The sequence below is a fragment of the Bicyclus anynana genome, chromosome 10, assembly GCF_947172395.1.
Source record: "Bicyclus anynana chromosome 10, ilBicAnyn1.1, whole genome shotgun sequence".
In the NCBI taxonomy this organism is placed as follows: Eukaryota; Metazoa; Arthropoda; class Insecta; order Lepidoptera; family Nymphalidae; genus Bicyclus; species Bicyclus anynana.
Window position 1 is genome coordinate 16356296 of NC_069092.1, and position 23799 is coordinate 16380094.

At 39.4% G+C, this 23799-nt stretch overlaps 1 protein-coding gene and 1 non-coding gene across 2 annotated transcripts; both read left to right on the forward strand.

Annotated features, from left to right (window-relative positions):
- The first annotated feature begins 1989 nt into the window (after window positions 1–1989).
- Window positions 1990–23123, forward strand: LOC112046979 (WD repeat-containing protein 44). The gene is made up of 19 exons (XM_052883758.1): window positions 1990–2202; window positions 2978–3143; window positions 3804–3916; window positions 4714–4802; window positions 5544–5639; window positions 6928–7095; window positions 7863–7993; window positions 8224–8338; window positions 8566–8709; window positions 8800–8968; window positions 9457–9602; window positions 10240–10363; window positions 13280–13396; window positions 15183–15384; window positions 16445–16576; window positions 18144–18376; window positions 19118–19268; window positions 19785–20378; window positions 21273–23123. Exons 1-19 carry the CDS (start codon window positions 2123–2125, stop codon window positions 21411–21413), a joined length of 3111 nt encoding a protein of 1036 aa, XP_052739718.1. The 5' UTR covers window positions 1990–2122; the 3' UTR covers window positions 21414–23123.
- Window positions 4347–4430, forward strand: Trnal-cag (transfer RNA leucine (anticodon CAG)). Its single transcript has one exon. It is a non-coding gene; the product is annotated as a tRNA-Leu (tRNA).
- Window positions 23124–23799: the final 676 nt, after the last annotated feature.

The following is a 23799-nucleotide window of genomic DNA, read 5'->3' on the forward strand; positions in this document are numbered from 1 at the left end:
AGTTCGTTGACAGAGGCTCAAATTTCAAAAAAGCAGACACCCGGCACCTCTTCGTCTGGACGCCGCCGACCGTGACGCGCGAACAATAGCTGAAGCTATCACTAACAGGTGACCCACGGACATTATAGAACGAGAGCCTGCGGTAGCCAGACATATCTACGACCTCTAAGGCGCAATTGGTAGTGCTGTGGTTCTCAATAGAGAGGTCCTGTGTTTGATTCCCAGCACGGCTCTATTTAGGATATAATATTTTCTTAATTGGCACAGTTTGGTCTGGTTCAAGCTTCGGCCGTGGCTAGTTATCACCCTACCGACAAACACATACCAAGCGAATTAGCAACGACGATGTGTGACGATGTAGTCAAGGGTTAACTTGTCATTAAAAAAAGATCATTTTTAGAAGGCTCTTTGTAAGCTTAATTATTGTGGATTTGTGGAGTTTGGTTTGACATGTGGTGGCTTTGAAAGGTAGTTCATGTGTCCGGTCTGTATCCAAGAATCAATTCCATTTCTACAAACGCTAACGCTTCAAATATTACAAATGTATGGGGATGATATTTGTTTCTTGTATATGTATCAGTATCACGTGATCAATCTATCAAGCGGATGTACCACTCTCATACATTTTTAGTTTTCGAAGTGTTATCGTTTGTTACTTTTCAAATTATAAAACGTGATTTTATGATATTTTCTACGAGATATGACCAGGGATTTTTGGCTGAATTCATAGTGTCAGAGATGTTTTCTACGAAATATTTTTGGCTGGATCCCAAGGTGCTAGAATAGCAACCCCGCACCGGAAAGCGCAGTGTTGGTCCTATATGAAACCAAACGGGTAGCAGAGAGCCACTGGATGCTGGCGGCTCGATACCTTTGTGTTTGGAAGTCCATACAAGAGACCTATGGAGAGATCAATTATCAGCCGATGGACGTCCAGCAGTGGACGTCCATCGGCTGATAATTGATGATGATAATTATCATGAAGAATCACATCTCCAGTCGCCTGACCCAGTGACCCTTAGTCAGTCCTTAGTTTTTCGTGGCAACCCTTTGCTAGAGAGCTCTGAAGTTTAATCTATAAAGCATAAAGGTATTTTCGAAGGGTTACTGCGAAGCTAAGTGCCTTCATTAAATAAGGCATGTCTGGCTGTCGCGGCTCTTAGTCCATTACAGTTATCTTAGCTCGTATTCCGTGTGAACAACACAATATAATCTCGACTGAATACTGTAGGAAGTGCGCTGAAAAAATGCTTTGTTTAAATGCCCTCTAGGGATAGGGAAATCGGGTTGAGTCATGTTTCACGAATAGTTACATAAGTATTCATTGTTTATTTTGCTTGTGCTTATGGGTAGTGGCACAAAGGTTCAAAGGTGGCGCCTTGACTTATAGCATCATGAAGCCAGTTTTCTGAATGGCCATTTAGCTGTGCATTAGGTAATTGTCTATTTTGACTACTGCTACTGCGTACTTTTTAATACATTCTACGTACATAATGGTATACTATATTACGACACTTCATGTAAACCCTAGATTTTAGAACGTTGGGTTTCATCAACTGGCAGGGCTTCTGCGCTTGGTACCCTTATGATGCTGTGGCGTCGAATCGTGGATTGATGTTTACAAACTAAAATAATATAATGATCCAGTACCGATCATGTACCAATACTCAAAAGAGAGTACTGATTTAAAAAAAACATTTCAATGAAAAATAATTCTATCTATCAATATATCTAAACAATTTACATGACCCACTCTCCTCTCCTCTCTCCTTATGTAGGACTCTTTTAGCTGTAGGTATACTGCGACTCCTAATTAAATAGGTATGTAATATTTAAGAAATTAAGAAATGGAAAATCACGATTCAATAAGAAATGAACTTTGCTTTCAAAAAACGTTGATGTTCATTTTCGTGTACACAAAAAGCTTACCTTCCATGTCTATAAAGTAAAATGTCACATTTGACACTGACAGTGACATTCTCTTGAAATGTCACTTTGTTGAAAAGTCGAAGATGGTTGAGCAAGTGGATAACGACGTTTCTTAGTAAATAAATCGCCAAAAAACGATGTTACAGTGATTTTCTACTAATTTTAATGTAAAGTGTTTATAAATAAATTATATATGATAAGAAAAATGGGCGACAGTAGTGATTCGGAGGAGTTTTTCGACGCTGAAGAATTCACTCCTGTGAAGGGATCCAAGTGAGTTCGGGACTTATTTAACTTATAATTTATTTTAAAAGGCTCTATAACCTGTGACAATAATACTCATATCTCGAGAAAAGTGCACCTTGCATAGTTTGATAGGCAATAATATGTTTATATAACATTTTGTGGTAAAAAAAACTAGTTTAACCACATGGTATTTACATTAACAGATGTTTTCTTAGCTATCGACGTCCTTGGTGTATATCGGCAGGTGATTACATGCTCAAATGATTATTACCGTTGTCCTATAGCTAGTTATTACTAACTGTTACTTTAAGGTGTTATATTGATACAGTTAAGGGATGTGTTGGGGTGTGTTGCTTTGTTTCTAAAATTGTTTATCAAAAATAAATTAATAATGTCTAAATCATTTGCTTTTCTGTGTTTTTCTATTAAGTAAGTATGTTAATACAGAATATGATTTGATATAGGTGTTGCAAGTACAAAGTAGAACAGATTTAGTGTTGAAAATATTCTTATGTGTTTTATTAGCCCGCCAACTCCCACAGCAGCTGTGTGGTGAGTCTAAGCTCTATATCCACTCCTATAAATAAGGAGGCCTGGTCCTGTAGTGGGCTGTTAAAATAGGCTGATAATAAAGTGTTTTATATGTATACCTGTATTACTTGTTGTATTGTGTATGTTTATTAATCTTACTTGTAATTGTAGAGTTAAATGAGAGTTTCAGTCTGACTTTTTATAAAAATATTAATGTTATTCAAAGGGAGCATTAACTAATTGATTATTACAAATATTTTATTTTTTGCAGAAGATCCTCATTATGTAGAAGCACAAGCATACCTGAGGGTAAGGAGAAAGAGAAGCCCACCAGCAAGCCTGATGATGCTCCATCACAACCCAGTGTCACCACCAGCACTCCTGTCATGGAGAACAATGTTGCTAGTGTACAAGATGATAGACACTCTGTCAAAAATGTAAGTATTGTTGTCTATTTATACTAAGTAAGATTCAACTTTGGAAATCTGTTTGGCCTTGGATGTAAGGGTAAGATTCTTATCAAGAGGCAACGCATCTTCAATAGGATATACGGAGTAGGATCAAAAGAGACGTGGCAGATGGGAACCTCCCACAGTGTGTTACACAGATGGAAAATGTTCCTAAAGTCATTCACAGGAAGAAAACAAAACAACTACTGTTGCAAATCAGAACCGATATAGCACTGGTAGCAGGCATGACAACTGGACATTGTCTGCTTAATAGACACTTGAAGATAATGAAAATCAAAGAAGACCCATCATGTCCAGGTTGTGGTGAGGAGGAGACCAGCTATATATATATAGCTGAGTGTCTCATGTTCATGCTGGTAAGATGGGAGTTACTAGGTTACCAAGTTTGCTAGTTCCAGTGGTTTGCCTTTGAATAATGAAATTCTAGGTAGGTCAAGTCCTATGCAAACTATTATGAAACCAATGAAAGTCAGTTTTTTACAAATCCCACAGAAACCATGGACTTTTCTGGGATAAAAAAATTCTTACACATTGTAAAGAATGTGACAATTCCCTCGCCACTGTTTTAAGGGCATGTTAAAGAATACACTCACAGTTTTTTATTTTTTTATTTTTGTGATGTTACAGGTAGTTCAGGGCAGAAGAAGATTTCAGGAGCTAAGAAGATGTATGCAGACGGAAGAGGAAGACGAGCCAGACCCTGGTGCAGCCCCAGCTGCTCCTATGGAGCATCCGTTCAAGTAAATTCTTTTTCATTAAAAGTATTGGTAATAATCAATCTATACTTAGTACTACATATGAATAAAATTACATTCCTTCCAAATTGTTTGCATTTCAAAGGCTGAAAAAAATAAGCAATTCACTTCTTCTTTCTTCTTTCAAACAAACAACAAAAATAAAAAAAATACCCCCCCCATCTTATAAGGATATAGAACTGTAAAACTTAGACCCCCCACCACTGTTGGGTTGTTGGGCTAAGCGTAAAATCCTTCACTGTGTAACAGTGTCTAATCAGTGTTAAACTTTGTCAATGATAATAATTTATTAGCAACAACTTAACCTGCTCTCTGCATCACGTGATTTTGTTTGCAACCAGTAAACAATTCCACCATAATGCAGTTGCAACAACAGAAGTAGGAAGTGTATGTAGATTTCGATTATTATAGACGAGTCAGGATGGCCGAGCGGTCTAAGGCGCTGCGTTCAGGTCGCAGTCCACTTCTGTGGGCGTGGGTTCGAATCCCACTTCTGACAAAATGTTTTTTTTAAATTAAATTTTAATGACATAATTTTTATAACGTATTTTTATTTAAATTAATTTCATTTTGTTATTGATTTTAATAAAAATATATTAATAATGATGCTTACTAATATCACTTTAAAAAAAGATAAGAATAATTTCAAATCGATTTTAATATTTTTAACAAACACAATTTTCATAAACTTAAATTAATAAAATTAATATTTTCTTTTAAATTACAAAATTGTATTTAAATCATTTATTTGCAGTGGTTATAATGGTAATATAATTTTGTAGGATAATATCCCACGACACCATGAGCTTGCAGAGTATGACGTCACTGGGCAGGATCGGAAGGATACTCAGTGGGGCGGCAGAGTCGCATTGTGAGTTGAACTACGTGTCCCCGCACACGAAATTAAAAATTCATTTATTTCAATTAGACCATAAACGCTGCCACCAAACGCTGGAAACAGCGTTTTGTGGCGTGTGGCGGCCACCAGCGTCAATCGTGTTGCCGAATCCAAGTAAAATGTATGAAAACTACATAAAAAATGGTCGGTGGCGTTTTGTGGCTGTGGCATGCCACGTGCGTAAATATTAGAGTCCTTTTCATGAAAGAAGTCCCGCGGCTAAAACCTGAACTAAAATTTACAGCGCCTTACACAAATTACTATAAGAGCGCCATTATTAAATGACTATGAGCCATTAAGATTAGCGCCGCGGACTTCTTTCATGAAAAGGAGTTTACATTCAACATTCTAATCATAAATGCAAGTAGATTTTAAATTCCTTACATTTATAGCTGCAATGACAACACCTGAGATTTTTAGTGATATTAAAAAGCAATAAAAATAATTTGAATATTTAAACATTCGATTTTTGTATTTACTGAAAAAGAATACAGGCCAAAAATAATAATAGATATCCTCCCTAACTGCAAAAATAACACACGTTTAAACCACAAAAACAATTAATAAAATTCTTTCTCCAGTGGCTAGCTATATTGTCAGCGAATAACATATGCTATATTTTATCCCCGTATTTGCAAGGAAACAGGAACTACACTGTTGAAACTGCAGAGAGAGTTTGCTAGTATATTTTTTAAATGCAAGATTTCTTTTCAGCGAACATCCGTGACTCTACAATGGCGCCTTCTGCATCCTCCAGAGAGCCTTCCACGATCTCCGATGATCCCATACTTATTGATAGAACGCAAAATGGTAAACACTTTTTAATTATTTTTTTAAATACTACCTATTAGGAGGTTGTATCCGTTTTACACGTGGAACCTGGATTTATAACTGTGGCCCTATTGAGGCTTTATAATGTATTTGTAATGTATATGTACCTAGGTGTAATTTTATGATTTTAATTATTACAAATAATTCTTTCAATTAATCCTACAAATCTTACCATTGATGTGGCCTCCGTGGCGCAGTGGTATGCGCGGTTGATTTACTAAACGGAGGTCCTGGGTTCGATCCCCGGCTGAGCAGATTGAGATTTTCTTAATTGGTCCAGGTCTGGCTGGTGGGAGGCTTCGGCCGTGGCTTGTTACCACCCTACCGGCAAAGACGTACCGCCAAGCGATTTAGCGTTCCGGTACGATGCCGTGTAAAACCGAAAAGGGGTGTGAATTTTCATCCTCCTCCTAACAAGTTAGCCCGTCCATCTTAGACTGCATCATCACTTACCATCAGGTGAGATTGTAGTCAAGGGCTAACTTGTAAAGAATAAAAAAAAAAAAGAATTGAAAACTGAAACTAAAAATGTATTGAAATTTTGAAATTATTTATTACACACACCACCTTTAGATAACTCACATGTGAGCAGTGTAATTATATGTATATGATTGTATCATCATCATCATCATTATCAACCCATATTCGGCTCACTGCTGAGCTAGAGTCTCCTCTCAGAATGAGAGGGATTAGGCCTATAGTCTACCACGCTGGCCCAATGCGGATTGGGGCGATAGCGAGGGCGATACGACGACTATAGCGGTCTTTTTGATACTATTTTTATTGTACAATTTGTCTTAAGCCTCAAATTAGGCTTCAGTTTTGGCGACTATCTCTTCATCAGTGCGAAATTTCTCTCTAGCGAGCATCTTCTTGAGGTCTGAGAACAGGAAAATGTCGCTGGGGGCAGATCTGAAGACTATGATGGGTGCGGAAGCAATCAGAAGTCCAATTCAATGCAATTTTGTCATTGTTTTCATTGATTTGTGACAGGGTGCATTGTCTTGATGAAACAGCACTTTCTTCTTCTTCTTCTTCAAAAGAGGCCGGTTTTCCGCGATTTAGTCTTTTAAACGCTGTACGATGTTGCAGTAGTCGCTGTGAATCACTTTTAAAGATGGCAAATGTATATTATAGCATGCGTATCCCAAAATGTTGATGCCATAACCTTGCCACTCAGCTGACTGTCGATTGGACTTTGGTGTAAAATGATGAAGCCTTCCTTGTCTGCATTAGTGATAAAAGTCAGACGATCTGTTTGTCGCAGTGCTAGCGATGGCCGAGCCGGATGTGATAGCCAGCACGAAGGCCAACAGCCTGAAGCAGAACCGCGCCTCGTCTGCCGCCATCGTCTCCATGTCGGGCTCCAGCGGCGCCGAGCCGCGGCCCGCCAGCGTCGCGGGGCCCGTCGCGCCGCCCAGGAAGAAGAAGCGAAGTACGTACATCCTACTGTGATATAAATGAGAGCACATACTGACACTGATGAAACTTTAATCCACTCTGAACATTTGTTTTTTGCGTTGGACCCTTTGTGATGCCAAAAAGATATGTTTTCCGCCGCGTCGCAATCGAGCTTGCGTTAGTCTAATGTCTAGTTCGGACTACTTCAGTATTTTAGTCGAGTATGAACAATGTTTGGATCCACCGCCTGTAGTGTTTGTGTCTAATAAATATATACCTACAATACTACACACACTATCTCATGTACATTGGTAGTGGGGGCAATGAGAAAATCTGTCACCGGCGTTCGACCTGAGTGGTCGAGCGAGGTCTGCTTGCCTTAAGAGTGTAGGGATGAGCCAGTGTTTAGCGTCTAAGGACGAGGGTACTCACACCGCCCAAAAATCGTTCGAACTCAACTAAAATACTAAAGTGGTCCGAACTAGGCATTAGTCAAAGTAAACAATCGAGAGTTCTTTAAACGTTAAACGTAGGGGAATGTTCGCGAAAACTCAACCTCAAAAAAATCTATGTATTTAAGATAAGCACACATTGGTTATTTACATAAGTGAACTGACAATGTCCTACGACACAATGACAAGCAATTATGTACCTACTTTACGAACTTAATATTATGTAAGGTTCTTGGATACATTCTTAAGTTAAGTAAATTAAATTCTTTTTGGTGAGCTGAGGAGTAATGTAATCTGAAATTTTGGGGTTTTAAATTGGGATATACAAGAGTATACATTGTCTGTACAGACAAGCTGCACGGCTCTCAGTCGCTGTCGCTGGCGGACGGAGACAACATCAGCGTGTGCACCACCGACACCGACGAGCTGCGCTACGTGCGCCGCGCCGACAAGCCGCAGCTGGACGAGCTGCTCGTCCTAGTGCGTACCGTAACCACCACCACATTGGTACAGACAGACAGACAGAGACAACACAAGTACAAAAAAGGATTGTTTCAAAGTTCTCTAAGAACGCCATCTACTGGTAGTTTCGAATAACAAACTATGTTTCACTGTACCTGTAGATGGCAGCATGCATTGCCCAATTACAAATGTGCACCACATAGTTTTCTCGATAATCATTTTTTTTATTATTTGTCCTTTATTTGCAGCCGCCATTATCGAACTCCGTGAACCAGACTATGGCGCTGCCGAGCCCTGCCAGCACTATAGAGTCTTTGACCAGGGAGTTCCAAGACTCTTTGGAACTATCTCAATCCAAGTATGGTAAGATCTCTTTAAAATACACCAGCAAAACTAGATAAACTACGATATCAATGGTACATGTAAAGATACTGGAAACATAGCTGATGTCTCTATCGCTCGCTGAGTGAACATTCAAAACGAAGCGCAAGTGACGCTTTGTTTTGAGGCCCATAGTTAGCGACTATGTGTGAGATTTATAAGCGTTGCTAATATAGTTAGATAAATAAAACTCTACCAACAATTCTCAGCGGCGTTGGAGTTGTCATCGCTGTCGCATCACGAGTCCCGCTCGAGCGAGCGCGCCAGCACGTCGTCTCGCGGCAGCGCGTCCCTGCGCCCGCACCCCGCGCACCCCGCACACTCCACGCTCGACATCAAGGAGGCTGTCAAAGGTTCACATCACACTCCTCAGAGCTATCGACCTGTCGCGTCACGAGTCCCGCTCGAGTCGTACATGTGTATATATGATCAACGTGTTCCAGGCGAGTACGTAGTGCGTCCGCAAGACGAGGAGCGCTCGCGAGCGGCCGGCGCCGGCACCGCCAGCAGCGCGGGCAACACGGGCACCATGGGCAGCACGGGCAGCGGCCGCACGCACAGCGAGGGCCGCCCGCCTGCCACTGGCACTTCTAGTCTTGGATCTGTTAACAGGTACTTTATTTATATAAATATTTGTCTATATATATCTCTTGTTGATCATTGTCTTCACTGCTAAAAGTCATGTCAACATTTCTTTGTCCTATCCGTCACGTTCTTAACTATTTTGTTCCACTCACTTTGGTCCCCTGCTTTTCTGATAGCCATAGTAAGTGGAAGGCCCGTGAGCGACTTTACGTGGTCAGGCTAGCTGATCGGCCGCGCCGTATTTTTCCCTCCACCTTGCCCATGACTATGAGTTTATCTTAGTTGTCGGGAAGGTGGCGGCCAATATGACTAAAATAATTCAGAATTCTCTGGTAACAGATAGCTAGCTAGAGATCTATACTAATATTATAAAGAGGTAAAGTTTGTGGTGTTGTAGGGTTCTACCGAGCCTCGTTTTATACCCTGTATTTTCACGGGAACGGAAACTAGACGGGTGAACCGTGTGAAAAGAAGTGGGAAATTCCCCCTCAGTGATTATATTCTTGGGTAAACAGACGGTCGGACGGCAGTCGGGCGCGGCGCCGCTCGGCCGGGGACTCCCCTCAGGCGGGCGCGGGGCTCCACGGCCGGCCCGCGTCGCCGCACCAACTGTCCGACATTGAGATCCTCGAACAAGTCACCGTGCTCAATCTGGATACTGGTAAGTGACCATAGTCTGTATATCACTGTTTATGGTTTATTCCAGGGCTAGTTGACATTTATGATCTCAGGTGTTGGTAATGGCGCAGGTATGCTATGGGTCTAAAGGGGTGTTATATATGCCACCAAGAGATTAAAGTGGCTTAATGCCCACTCTTCACGTTGGCCAACATTGAGACGAATTTATTGGTTGTAGCCAATGCCTATGGCTATCATATAATGCTGTAATTATTGAAACGGGTGATTGAACTGATATAGAAAAAGGATGATAATATATTGGACTGGATCATTGCCAAAACCTAGCACCATACTAGACCTAAGTCGATTTAGATTTCTCAGAACAATAATAGAAATAAAATATATTCAGTAGATTTTACAATGGCATCCTGGCCCTTAAACTAGTTAAGTTAGTAAGTAAACAATAACATTAAATTAAGTTCAAAAAAAACAAAGAGCTAAAGCTAAACCAACAAAGAAACGTTTGAATTTTGTACAAGATTTTGGAAATCTTTTTCAAAATCTTTGACAAAATCAAACGTTTCTTTGTTGGAATAAGCTTACTTTAGTGTTCATATATGTTCACATTTGCGAACACTTGCAACTGGGGTTAGTGAAAGATTGATCATAAGCCTCGGCAGGGGAGCGCATGCCGCTGAGTGTGGCGGAGCACAAGCTGCCGCAATGCATCAACCCGCTCAGCCTGCACATCATGCGCCTCACCTCGGAGTACATCGGCAGAGCGAACGACGACGAAAACACGAGGTATTCATTATTCCTCAGTCCCCATGTTCTCTAGTTTTAACTCTTCTGAGAACTACTGTAGTGCCACAAACTTTTCTGACCCGGTGGCCAAAACTGGAACTAACGTCGCGGCGGTCGGCGGTTTGCAAAACATTATACCACAAAAACAAACATTATACCGCGAGAACAGCGTCCTCACCGGGCCAAATTAAGTTTGTAACACTATAAATGTGCACAGTTGACACATGGTAGCTAGGGTTATTAATTAGGAACACCACGTCAAAAAAGGATAATGTGCCACACAACTGAAGTAAAACTTCTTTCAAAACTAAAAAAAAAGCGCCATCCCACCCATACCCTCAATATATTACACAAATATCCAGAAATGACGTGGTTATTTTGCTATAATGCGCAATACTAATTAATTAATTTTGAAGCAAATATTAAGTATTACAGTTGTTTTCTTATTTACAGGATATGTGTAATCTTTTTAGTCCGTGCAGATTTTAGCATAATAATCTTGTCTTTGATAATTATGTAAACTCTTCAACAAACTTATTAAATGTGCATGATGGTTTAGAAAATGGTTGCTTTAATTCGTCATATTGATATGATTATATTTAGTAATTTTAAACAGTACAAGGCGATCAAATCAATAAAAAAAACTTGATATTTTCAGGCATAATTTATTTATTTATTTATTATACATCATATCACTATTATGGAATTAAATAAATAATTATTTAACAAACATTTCATTTAAGGCGGAAACTTTTTGACTATTCAGAACTGTGCTAGTTTGAAAAATATCCATGAATATTTTGACTAATAGAACCCTAAAAACCGCACGCTAAGCTAGAGTATTTATGAATGTTATCTTATGTATAAATTGCATGATAATTGCTAGAAAGAGTAATACAAAATAGGTATTCATAAAAATGTTATTATTATACTGAATTCACCAATATCTAATAAGTTTTTAATATTTGTTCCTAATATTTTAATTCCCTAATATTTGTTCTTAATATTTTAAAGAGAAGATTTTTAAAACTACATTGAATTTCCATTAATAAAAAAGTTAATCTTATTACATTTTCTTTTGAAACTGCTTCTCCTTCAAAATTGTTCTTTTCATAAAAAATAATATAAATTATACTTTTGACATCAAGTTTTTTAAACTAAATTCAATCAACTTTTTTAAATTAATTTTTGTTTAATTTTATAAACATTATATAGGATGGGTCATTCGAGGGACACTATTGGCGTACAATCTTTACACCACAGCAATATTTCCAGTTTGAAGAACAAACCAAAGAGCTTGTGGCGGAAAAGGGCCTCAATAAGCTTCTACAGTAGCTCATTCAACCTCTTGCGACGCTCGCCGTCCGTGCCCTTACAACCTGCCATATCTACCCTCAGTATTGACACTAGGTTCACCCTTTTTCTATTGTCTATGCCCTTTTTTACTTAAAAAAGAGTATTTATTATTGTCGTTTTGATGTGCTTTTATATTTTCATTATAGGTGTTGTCTGCTTTTTATTTTATATAATCATTTTTATTAGCATTGAAATAATAATAATTGTTAAAGGCTTATTATGCTTGTAGTGTTGTGTTATTTTTGGTGTAAAAAGGATTTTGACTAATTTTCGAACTTACTTTTATTTTTTAGATAAATTCATGTTTTAATAAAACCATACATACAATATACAACGGATTTCTGTCGGTCAATGAAGTCATAGACCACAATATCACATCTGTGAGTGTTTGCAAAATTGATCAACATCCTTAATGTATTGCATGCAGTATTCGCTTTATTTTTGCACTGTTGAGTAGCTTTGTTTGTTATTCGGTTTTAATGTTGTGGAAAACTAATTACGTTGTGTGTTTCTTGTTTTAGAATGTTTGAGTATTGACTTGTTTTATGGTATATATGTAACACTGAATCCACTTTCTTCGCATATCTTTCCGCTGCTTATAGGATGTTTTTATTTTTATTAAATGAAGAATTCCCATCGGTTTAACTTAAGTTATTCAATGGTCTTGTGCTAATTTGTGCCCTGGTTTCAAGAAATTAAACCTAACTTTCTAGCCTAGAATCTGTCTAGTCGACTCTAGTCTAGTCTGCAGAGAGTGTGGATCTGGTATAAAGTAGTAGGTAATTGAATATAGCAATAGCCATGAAAGTTGAACAGTTGATAAGTATATCCAAGATGGTTTTTTATATTTAAAATCTTATCTTTATACCATAAAAATTAGAAGACAAATTAGATTTCTTCTTTGTTGTGTTTAGAGGCGTTTGATTCACAATTCAAAACTCTTTTTATGACTAGAATAGTCACCATAGAGTATAAATATAGGTAAGTTATAAAACAATGGTAAAATAACATATTACATTTACACTGTTCTAGTGTGTTGTGTCACATTTTTAACCTTTGGCGCAGTCGGCAGGATCATAGATACAGAGTTCATTTTTTGTCTTACAACTTCCTCCTCTAACACACCCAGAAAAGAAGTCTTTCGGGGTTGTGCTTTCTCTACCCCCTAATATGTAGTAAAATGAAAGCAAGGCAATAAATACATTATGATAAATAACTATACGTTTTTTTCTTTGCTAAAACTAGAAAGGTTCACACTACACCTCAAATAACGATTTAAAACTAACAGCTTCAAACAACTTTCATGGCTTATTTCTATAAACAAAAATATTATTTTAATAATAATCTGTTCTTGAGTTCACATTATCGAATGAATTTTGATTGCACAAAAGTGGAGTGGCATTTCGCAATTTTTCACAACGAATTTAAATTAAAAATTGTTTTTTATTTGCCTCCATCTGCGATTGTTGATGTGTGCTACAAATATGGATGTACATTAGAACTTCGCTTATAAAAGTTTACAGGTAATAATAAATTCTTTGTATTTAATAATGATTATAGAGAGACAGATGAAGAAAGCGAAAGCGTATGTGCTGGCGGCACAGAGGACGAAGCAAAAGAAACCAAGAAAGAAGGCGCTGACAGGCAAACCACCGCAATCAAGAGAAAGACTGAGAAGTAAGTACAACTGTATGTTATAACGTCATCATACGCACCGGACAAAAATCCTGACAATCCTGACATAGTAGATATAATATAGATTCCCAAGATGGCAATTGTGAATTAACGGAACGTAATAAGCGCGCACACTCGCACTTTATCGCGGATAAGTAAATGCGCACGACATGTCTCGTGATGAGAAAAAGGCATATTGTCGAGTTGTCAATCAATAGCGGCGGAGTTGAAATATCATAACGAAACGAAAGAGAGCGATATTTTGGGGTCTGAAGCTATTGGTTGGCATTTGTATTTCTCTCATCACAAGATATGTCGTGGTGCAAATCTTAGCCATACAAGTTTATATTGTTCTCTATACTGTATGATAGATCATAACATCAATAATATTCGATTTACATACTCGTACCAAAACTCGTTTAAACTTTTGTATATTCGATGGTCATAATATGTCGATTTATACCACCAGTGTTGCCCCTAATGGTTTTTTTTAAACATTTAGAGGAAAAAGGCTTATTGATTTTAAGACTAAAATCTTTTAAAAACTTTTTTCAACTTAAATATGTCATTGTTTGTTAATCTGATTTTAATGATTGGATTATAGTGTGAAGCGAGCGGAACTAGTCAAGTGTCATTCACAAGACAACATAAACATCAGGTGATCGCCGTGATGGGACTGTAAGGGTGAGGCCAAACGAGCGTAGTTTTGTGAGTTGTCAGTCGCGTCATTTCGGTCGTGTAATCTCTGCTGCATTCGGCTTCATACAAAAGTCCAGTTCCTGCTACACGGCGTCGCAAAATGAATTGTGTTCTGACTTACACGCAAATTTCTGCGACCGAAATTACGCGACTTACAACTCACAAAATTACGCTCGTTTGGCCTCACTCTAACGCTTTCGCCAAAGATTGCATACCTGTTTTTAAATGATGAAAAAGTAACAAGGCATTAAGTAAAAGAAATACCTCTGCATTAAATATAAATGAAAGACAATGACAATTCACAATAATATAAACACAAAATATGTTATAACTCCTCATCGTTTAGCAAAGACAGCTATTTAAAACACAACAGGTATTTGATCTAAGGCTTGAGTTTTATTTGCAACATATTTAACATCTAATTGTCTGCTAACTTTTTCACTTGACGAGAGTGTTTTTTGAATTATTGCAATAATATTATTTGCGTAAACCTGAACTTTGAAGTTGTTTGTGGTATTTTTTTTAAACATTGATATAAAAACATCAAATTTGGTTCATTGCTTTAATGCTTTTGAAATTGTTTTGTGTGACATTGATTATATAATTAAACCTTGACCGAATGAGAGTGAATTTTAAAGAAACATACAACTTTCTTTTGAGATATATTCTACAGAGATTGTCTGCCATATTATAGCAAATATGACATTTAAATCTGGAAATTATTTGTAGTCTTATTTTGATATAGCTTTTGTTATTATTAGAATAATTCTGATCAGGTGAAGCACTAAAACAAAGACAAGACGTTTGAAATAAGGGTCTGGCTCTTTCTGTTTGCAATTCTATACTTTTAGAAGCTACACACTGTAATTGCTAAACTACAATAATGTTTCCATAATTCACAATTTTACAAAACAAATAGTTTCAGAATTGTTCATTAGTTTTTTCGACTACACATTTGAGTTTACTTTAGAGATACCTCCTCAATATTGGCAAAGTAAATTTTCCTGTTTAGGCATAATCAAAAGCCATTAATAAAGAAGAAGATTCAACGGACTTCATTGACATTGTATTTCCGAACATTGTTCCATAGATTAAAACGATTTTTCGGGAGTACGGTGAAGAAGACAGTAGACGCGGCGAAGTCTCTCGCGCAGGAAGTGTCGCACGCGCGGCACAAGGAGGACGTGGCGGACATCGTGGACGACGTGCGCGGGGAGCACAACATCAAGCTGAAGGCGTCCAACTCGCACAAGGGCCCGTACGACTTCGATGGCTGTGTGAGATACGTGCAGGTACGTGAGTTGTAACTTTTCTGGCATCTCCATCATCATCATCATCATCATCATATCAGCCGATGGACGTCCACTGCAGGACATAGGCCTTTTGTAGGGACTTCCAAACATCACGATACTGAGCCGCCTGCATCCAGCAAATACCTGCGACTCGCTTGATGTCGTCAGTCCACCTGGTGGGGGGTCGGCCAACACTGCGCTTATTAGTGCGGGGTCGCCAATCCGGCACTTTGGGACCCCAACGTCCATCGGCTCTTCGAACTATGTGCCCCGCCCATTGCCACTTCAGCTTCGCAACTCGTTGAGCTATGTCGGTGACTTTGGTTCTTCTGCGGATCTCCTCATTTCTGATTCGATCACGCAGAGATTACTCCAGAGAGACTCCATAACCTCATATAAACCATCGGCATCAAAATCTTATCCTCTATCGTTGAGTTATATTATATGTCAACTCATCATATTGCACTCATCTTACACACACTCCAACCAACTCTGTATCAGCCTTTCTCTTGTGTTGTGGCCTTGTATTTGCAATTTTAAAGATATTATGGATATTACAAGAAGAATTTCTATGGATCTTACATTTCTGCGTTTTCCGCAAAGCAAGATTTGATAATTTCTTTGAATTTTAATCTCATCTTTTCGCTTTTTCGACAAAGAGATGCCTGCTTCTCTTGTTTTATGGTCTTCCATTTGCATTTCTAATGATGGCATATGCATTACAAGTAGAATTTCTTGTAATGTGATTACTATATTCCTGCGTTTATTGCTAAATAATGTCTCATCATCATCATCATATCAGCCGATTGACGTCCACTGCTGAACTTAGCCTTAGGGACTTACAAACACCACGATCCTGAGCCGCCTTCATTCAGCTATTCCATGCTACTCGCTCGCTTCTCCATCTGGTAAGGGGTCGACCAACACTGCGTGTTCTAGTTCGGCGTCGCCATTCACACCTTGGGGCCCCAACGTCCATTGGCTCTTCAAACTGTGCGCCCCGCCTATTTCTAGGGTTCCCGAAGAACTGTCTATTGAATAACAATAATTTGTCTGTTAGGAGATGGGGTCTGGTCACTCGGGCGCGGTGTGGTGCTGCAAGTTCAGCGTGTGCGGCCGCCTGCTGGCCACGGCGGGGCAGGACAAGCTGCTGAGGATATGGGTCACCAGGGACGCCTACCACATGTTCCACGTGAGTCATTAGTGTAGTATGTGTGTCAGGAGATGGGGTCTGGTCACTCGGGCGCGGTGTGGTGCTGCAAGTTCAGCGTGTGCGGCCGCCTGCTGGCCACGGCGGGGCAGGACAAGCTGCTGAGGATATGGGTCACCAGGGACGCCTACCACATGTTCCACGTGAGTCATTAGTGTAGTATGTGTGTCAGGAGATGGGGTCTGGTCACTCGGGCGCGGTGTGGTGCTGCAAGTTCAGCGTGTGCGGCCGCCTGCTGGCCACGGCGGGGCAGGACAAGCTGCTGAGGATATGGGTCACCAGGGACGCCTACCACATGTTCCACGTGAGTCATTAGTGTAGTATGTGTGTCAGGAGATGGGGTCTGGTCACTCGGGCGCGGTGTGGTGCTGCAAGTTCAGCGTGTGCGGCCGCCTGCTGGCCACGGCGGGGCAGGACAAGCTGCTGAGGATATGGGTCACCAGGGACGCCTACCACATGTTCCACGTGAGTCATTAGTGTAGTATGTGTGTCAGGAGATGGGGTCTGGTCACTCGGGCGCGGTGTGGTGCTGCAAGTTCAGCGAGTGCGGCCGCCTGCTGGCCACGGCGGGGCAGGACAAGCTGCTGAGGATATGGGTCACCAGGGACGCCTACCACATGTTCCACGTGAGTCATTAGTGTAGTATGTGTGTCAGGAGATGGGGTCTGGTCACTCGGGCGCGGTGTGGTGCTGCAAGTTCAGCGTGTGCGGCCGCCTGCTGGCCACGGCGGGGCAGGACAAGCTGCTGAGGATATGGGTCACCAGGGACGCCTACCACATGTTCCACGTGAGTCATTAGTGTAGTATGTGTGTCAGGAGATGGGGTCTGGTCACTCGGGCGCGGTGTGGTGCTGCAAGTTCAGCGTGTGCGGCCGCCTGCTGGCCACGGCGGGGCAGGACAAGCTGCTGAGGATATGGGTCACCAGGGACGCCTACCACATGTTCCACGTGAGTCATTAGTGTAGTATGTGTGTCAGGAGATGGGGTCTGGTCACTCGGGCACTACTGCTGTTCCTTAAGAAATGTTTCGCTATTGACAAGCAAAATAAGTGAATCCTCGCCAGCGCAGTACAGGGGTGCGGTGCGGGGAATGACAATACAGGGGGTCCAGTGAAAGCGAGCATCAGGACTATTTCTCATTCATTCGCAAGAATACACGTGTTTCTCCGCATACATCCTGCACCGCACCCCTGGACTGCGCAGGCGAGGACTCAGTGTGCAATTCAGTTTTGTAATTTATATTTATTTACCTTTGTGTAGCTTCCAAACAGTAATGAGTTGGACACAATTTTTGAGGAGAATGCGTGTATTTGTGTAAACTACGTAACAGTTTTTTTCCATTATGGTAAAATCAATTTCTGAAGTATGTTCAAACATACAAACTCTTTGGCTTTGTTATGGGCACTAAGCCTTTGCAGCAATGTGCACAATGCGACATTCATTTCATGTTTATTTTTATATGTAGAAGAAGCGAACTTAAGTAAAAAAGTATTTCATCATTGATTGATAGCAAACCTAACATCCGATACAAATGTCAATCCCCCAACAGGACATGCGCACAAAGTACAACGCAGAGAAGAAATGTTCCCCCACCCCGTCGCAGGAGTCGCTGGCGCCGCTCGCGCCGCCGCCCCCCTCCCCCGAGGAGCCGCCCCTGGGCCCCGCAGCGCCCTTCTGCCCCAAACCCTTCTGTGTCTACTCCGGGCATACTTCTGACCTGCTGGACGTGTCGTGGTCGAAGAACTACTTCATACTGTCCAGCTCGATGGACAAGACTGTAAGGTTAGCTGCATTTTATATTGCTTCTAGCGACCGCATTGTCTATTCTCTTAGTTCTCGTTCCCGTGGGAATGTGTTGATAAAATATAGCCAATTATTAGTTCTACAGAATCTTCGGTTCCTTATAATATTAGTACAGAAGGATGGTTAGTTTTGAAGTACACAAACGCGAGTTGTTACCGGAAAAATCGTTAAAGAACCTGGTTGGAAAAAATCAACTTTATTTTCCAAGGCATAGTTTGTTCTGTGAGATTTCGAGATCTATTTCGGTTATAACTAGTTAATAATATAAATTGATGCAAGTATTTTTGATATTGTTGAAAATTAATTTGTAGAATGACACCAACAAACATATCCTTCAGACCGGAGCTCAACAATGCTTTTGGCATGTGGTAGTGTTTCCCGGGATGAGCTCTGGGTACCTCTACACTATTCTCTATTCTATTAAGCTGAAAATCAGCGCCGTGTATTATGCTTGTATGTAGTGCACGGCATATGCTGAGCTGTACACCCTTTCTTTTTAAGGGTTAGAGAAAGACATGCTGTCATAAGGATAGGGTATTGTCTGTGACCTTTAGAGTACTGTCTGCAACTTTTAGGGTACTGTCTGTAACTTTTAGGATATTGTCTGTAACTTTTAGGATACTGTCTGTAACTTTTAGGGTACTGTCTGTAACTTTTAGGGTACTGTCTGTAACTTTTAGATTTAAATAAATAAATATATTTTGTTTCTTTATTCTGCAGGCTGTGGCACATCTCGATCGGCGAGTGCCTGTGCTGCTTCCAGCACATCGACTTCGTGACGGCCATCGTGTTCCACCCGCGCGACGACCGCTACTTCCTGTCCGGCAGCCTGGACGGCAAGCTGCGTCTGTGGGACATCCCTGACAAGAAGGTGACTCCTCTCCAAATAATAGATATCATGTCATATTCCTGAGAAGAAGAAGAAGGTGAAGGCTTTTTCTCAGACTATGTTATAGGACATTTTAATAGGTGATTAACTGTGCTGTTTTTGTAAGACATTCCTCTCAGACCATGTTACGTAGATCGTGATAGGCGAGTGCAAATGCTGCTTTTATAGAGCATTCCTGATAAAAAAGTGAATTTAGAAAATGTAATAATATTATAATTATTCTTATTCCTCTCCAAATAGTGATCTTATGGGATATTCCTTATAAGAAAGGGGTTTTCTCAGAAAGTATAATACAACCCTACAAACTTTTGCCTCTTTTAAATATGTATAGACTCTAAACTTAAAGTTTGGTCTGGCTATAAAGATAGACCAAACGGTAAGATATTATAGAAGTTATAATATCTTACCAACGATTATATCATTTCGCTTTCTCATGCAATTTAGAATTATGCCAATAATGTGGTTATTAAGAAAAATAACATTTCATTCATTCAACAGGTGGCAGTTTGGAACGAAGTAGACGGCAAAACCAAACTGATAACAGCAGCCAACTTCTGCCAAAACGGCAAATTCGCCGTCGTCGGCACTTACGACGGACGCTGCATCTTCTACACGACCGACCAGCTCAAGTACCACACGCAGATCGACGTGCGCTCCACCCGGGGGAAGAACTCCACCGGGAGGAAGATCAGCGGCATCGAACCCATGCCCAACGACGACAAGATACTCATAACCTCAAACGACAGCAGAATAAGGTTATACGACCTCAGAGATTTAAACCTTTCATGCAAATACAAAGGTTATGTCAACGTATCGAGTCAAATCAAAGCCAGTTTCTCTCATGATGGCAAGTACATCGTCAGCGGGTCGGAGAACCAGTGTATTTATATTTGGAAAACGTGCCACGATTATTCAAAATTCACATCTGTGAGGAGGGACAGGAACGATTTCTGGGAGGGCATCAAAGCGCACAACGCGGTAGTGACCTGTGCGGTGTTCGCTCCGAACCCTGATCACATGATCAGGATGATCAGCGAGAGGGAAGAGAAGATGAGTGCCACTAACAAGACACCCGATGAAAAGGAAGAAGTGGTAAGTACCTATTCGCGATTATTTGTCTATTGAATATAATGTCTACGCGCACTTGATATCTTTATAACCTTTATGAATGTCATAAAAAATTTCTGAATATCAATATAAAATTATCTGTCTAGTAAAGAGAAATTGACAGTTTTCTTATCACAATAACATTATGACGAATCAATTTAGGAAATTGGCTTCTTCACGTCTTAAGTCTAACCTAACCTGAATAATATTTAAAAAAATCATTATTGTCTGCTATTAAACACGTTACGTATTCAGCGACGTTAAGTCTCAATTAAAGGGTTTTTCGCAAAAATTCAATTTGTTTTCACAAAATCTTGTGGGAACTAAGGATATTTTCGGAATAAAAAAATGAGTGTGATCTAGAACACAACTTCATCGCACAAGATTCTTGAAGCATACAAAAAGGGATTGTTTCAAAGTTCACTAAAAACGCCATCTACTGGTAATTAAAAATATCAAATACTGTTTCACTGCCTGTAGATGGCAACACGCATTGCCCCATTACACTTTTCATGACATCAAGTACTTAGCTTACCCCTCGAGTCAACCGTGCGTAAAGAAATTTTCAAAAATAATCTTTTCGCTCCAAGGTTCAATTTATGTCTATACCAAATTTCATCAAATTGCTCCAGCGGTTTAGTTGTGGGAAGGTAACAGACCGACAGCCAAACAGACTTTCATCATCACCATTATCATTATCAACCCATATATTTAATTTAATTTCTTAAAATGTATACAACTGAAAAGTTCGAGTTGCATGCCCCGGACCGGATTCGAACCCACACCCTCCGGAATTGGAGGCAGAGGTCATATCCACTGGGCTATCACGGCTCTACAGACAGAGTTTCGCATGTATGAATTTATAATTGAATGTTGCAGAAGGCTGCAGAGGGCGGCATGGTGGCGTCGTCCCAGACCGGCCACGTGCTGGTCAGCGCCGACTTCAACGGCTGCATCAAGGTGTTCGTGCACAAAGCCAAGCCCAAGCACAGCTCGCTGCCCGCCTCCGCGCTGGCTTGAAGCGTGCTTTGTTTGTGCTGACCAAAGACAATCATACAACATGCTGTTAAAGGATCTGTTCGTAATCGTTATTTAATTTTCTAGTTATACGGAACTCGTGGGTTATTTGATCAATTCTGTGTCTTTGAAAGGATAGCTACAACCGACGTTTGACGTCAATAAGTTAAAAGAAATCATCATTTTACATCAAGTTATAGACCCCGGCAAGTAAGTTGTACCAGAATTAGAATTGTCTGCGCAAGTTCATACAAAATTGTTAGACGCATGCTCCTGTATGTACCTGTGCATTAAAGTTGCTAAATGTATGTAGATTGTAATGGCGTCAACGTGTTGTTATAATTACTCGATAAATGTGTCACTGCGCTTAGTTCAACTTACAGGCCGTTAGCTATATGCTATGTTACATGGATAAATATTGTTTGTTTGACCCCCAATTAACATTTTGCTGTGGTTTCATTGAGTGATACAAAGAACTATTTCGAAATTTTCTTTTATTCTTTAGCTCTTGATTGCAATCTCACCTGATGGTAAGTGAAGATGCAATCTAAGATGAAAGGGGGTAACTTGTTAAGAGGAGGATGAAAATTTACACCCCTTTCGGTTTCTACACGACATCGTACCGGAACGTTAAATCGCTTGGCGGTACGGCCGAAGCCTCCCACCAGCCAAAATGTGTCTTGTATAAAAAACTATACAATGTCAAACGAGTTAAGTGACTTTTGTTCACTAAAAGCGACAGAGTTGGCGATACAAGTCTGACTGGTGGCAAAAAAAATTTGGAGGAAATGAATATAAATGTTTGCAGCATTTTTTTTACTCTTTCATAGTTTAAGTGGTAATTTGTATGAATTTGCATCTTATCACAATTTTTTTCCACTCATTCTTTGTATATTAGACATAAAAAAACTTTTCAACTATGTTGAAGATACAAAATGAAGCTGCAAAGAAAAAAGCTTGTCAAAAGCTAATCAATATTTCGATCGGTTTGATATGTGATACTTATCTTATTCATTAGATGCTACAATTCGTTCTAAAGCTCTTATTTTTGCATGAAAGATGTGGAACATAGATTATAATTTATGGGTCATATAAGTTCCATTTTAAGTTAAAATGTTAAAATTTGCAGTCCTTTTTCAAATCATTATAAAAAAATACCAAGTTTGTGTAGATGTATCATGTAATGTGGATTAAAAATATATCAAATGGTTGTTGTAAAAAATTAATATATTCTATTTTTCTAAAATTTACTTGATAAATGACCCACATGACCTCATGGGATTTTTATTTATGTTCAGGAATTAATTAATTCGAATTGATTTAATGTAAGCCGAATTAACTTTCGTCACCACTATTTATTGTATAGTTAACTATAACAAGAACTATTATTTACTAGATGTTTAAAGATGAATTACTTTTTGAATAAATGCACATATTTCGCTTTAATTACTTTTAAAAAATTGTATATTGATTTTTCTGTATATATGTTATTCCTAATCAAATGTATAATTCCAAGTTTATATTAATGTAATTAATTATACTTATTGTCTTGCCTTCGTTAAACTATGTGATTATTATTATATTATATTATGTATAAATAAATGTAATTTTCTGTATAGTTACTCATATTGAAGCCATTTATGAATGTATCAAAGATTGTATCGTGTATATTTTTAATTTGCATTTAATGTTTAATAAATCGTTATATTACTATGTTGGTCTTTTAATTATATAAGTTGTCTAAACTTATAAAACTACTTAATAGTAGAGATGTCACGTCGAGGCCGTGATAGCCCAGTGGATATGACCTTCGCCTCCGATTTCGGAGGGTGTGGGTTCGAATCTAGTCCGGGCCATCAACCACCCAACTTTTCAGTTGTGTACATTTTAAGAAATTAAATACCATGTGTCTCTGTAACGGTGAAGGAAAACCTGCATACCAGAGAATTTTCTTTGTTCTCTGCGTGTGTGAAGTTTGCCAATCCGCATTGGGCCAGCGTGGCGGACTATTGGCCTAACCCCTCTTATCTTGAGAGAAGATTCAAGTTCAGCAGTGAGCCGAATATGGGTTAATAATGATGATATTTATGATGATTACAGCCTATTATAAATGATAATGACCTAGATCTGATTTACTTGCTTTCGGACGCAAAGGGGTGTAATGTAACACCACCAAAAGGGGCGTATTTAATTAATTACTTTGTTCATATCCCATCAAAATGTATTACCAAACTAGATTTTACAGGCCACACTGTAGACTTATAATAATATAGTATAAATTATTCTCAATTAGATGATGTGCGGTTTCACCCACGTGGTTCCCGTTCTCGTAAGAATACGGGGATAATATATAGCATATAGCCTTCCTCTTCAGCTTTATGATAGTATA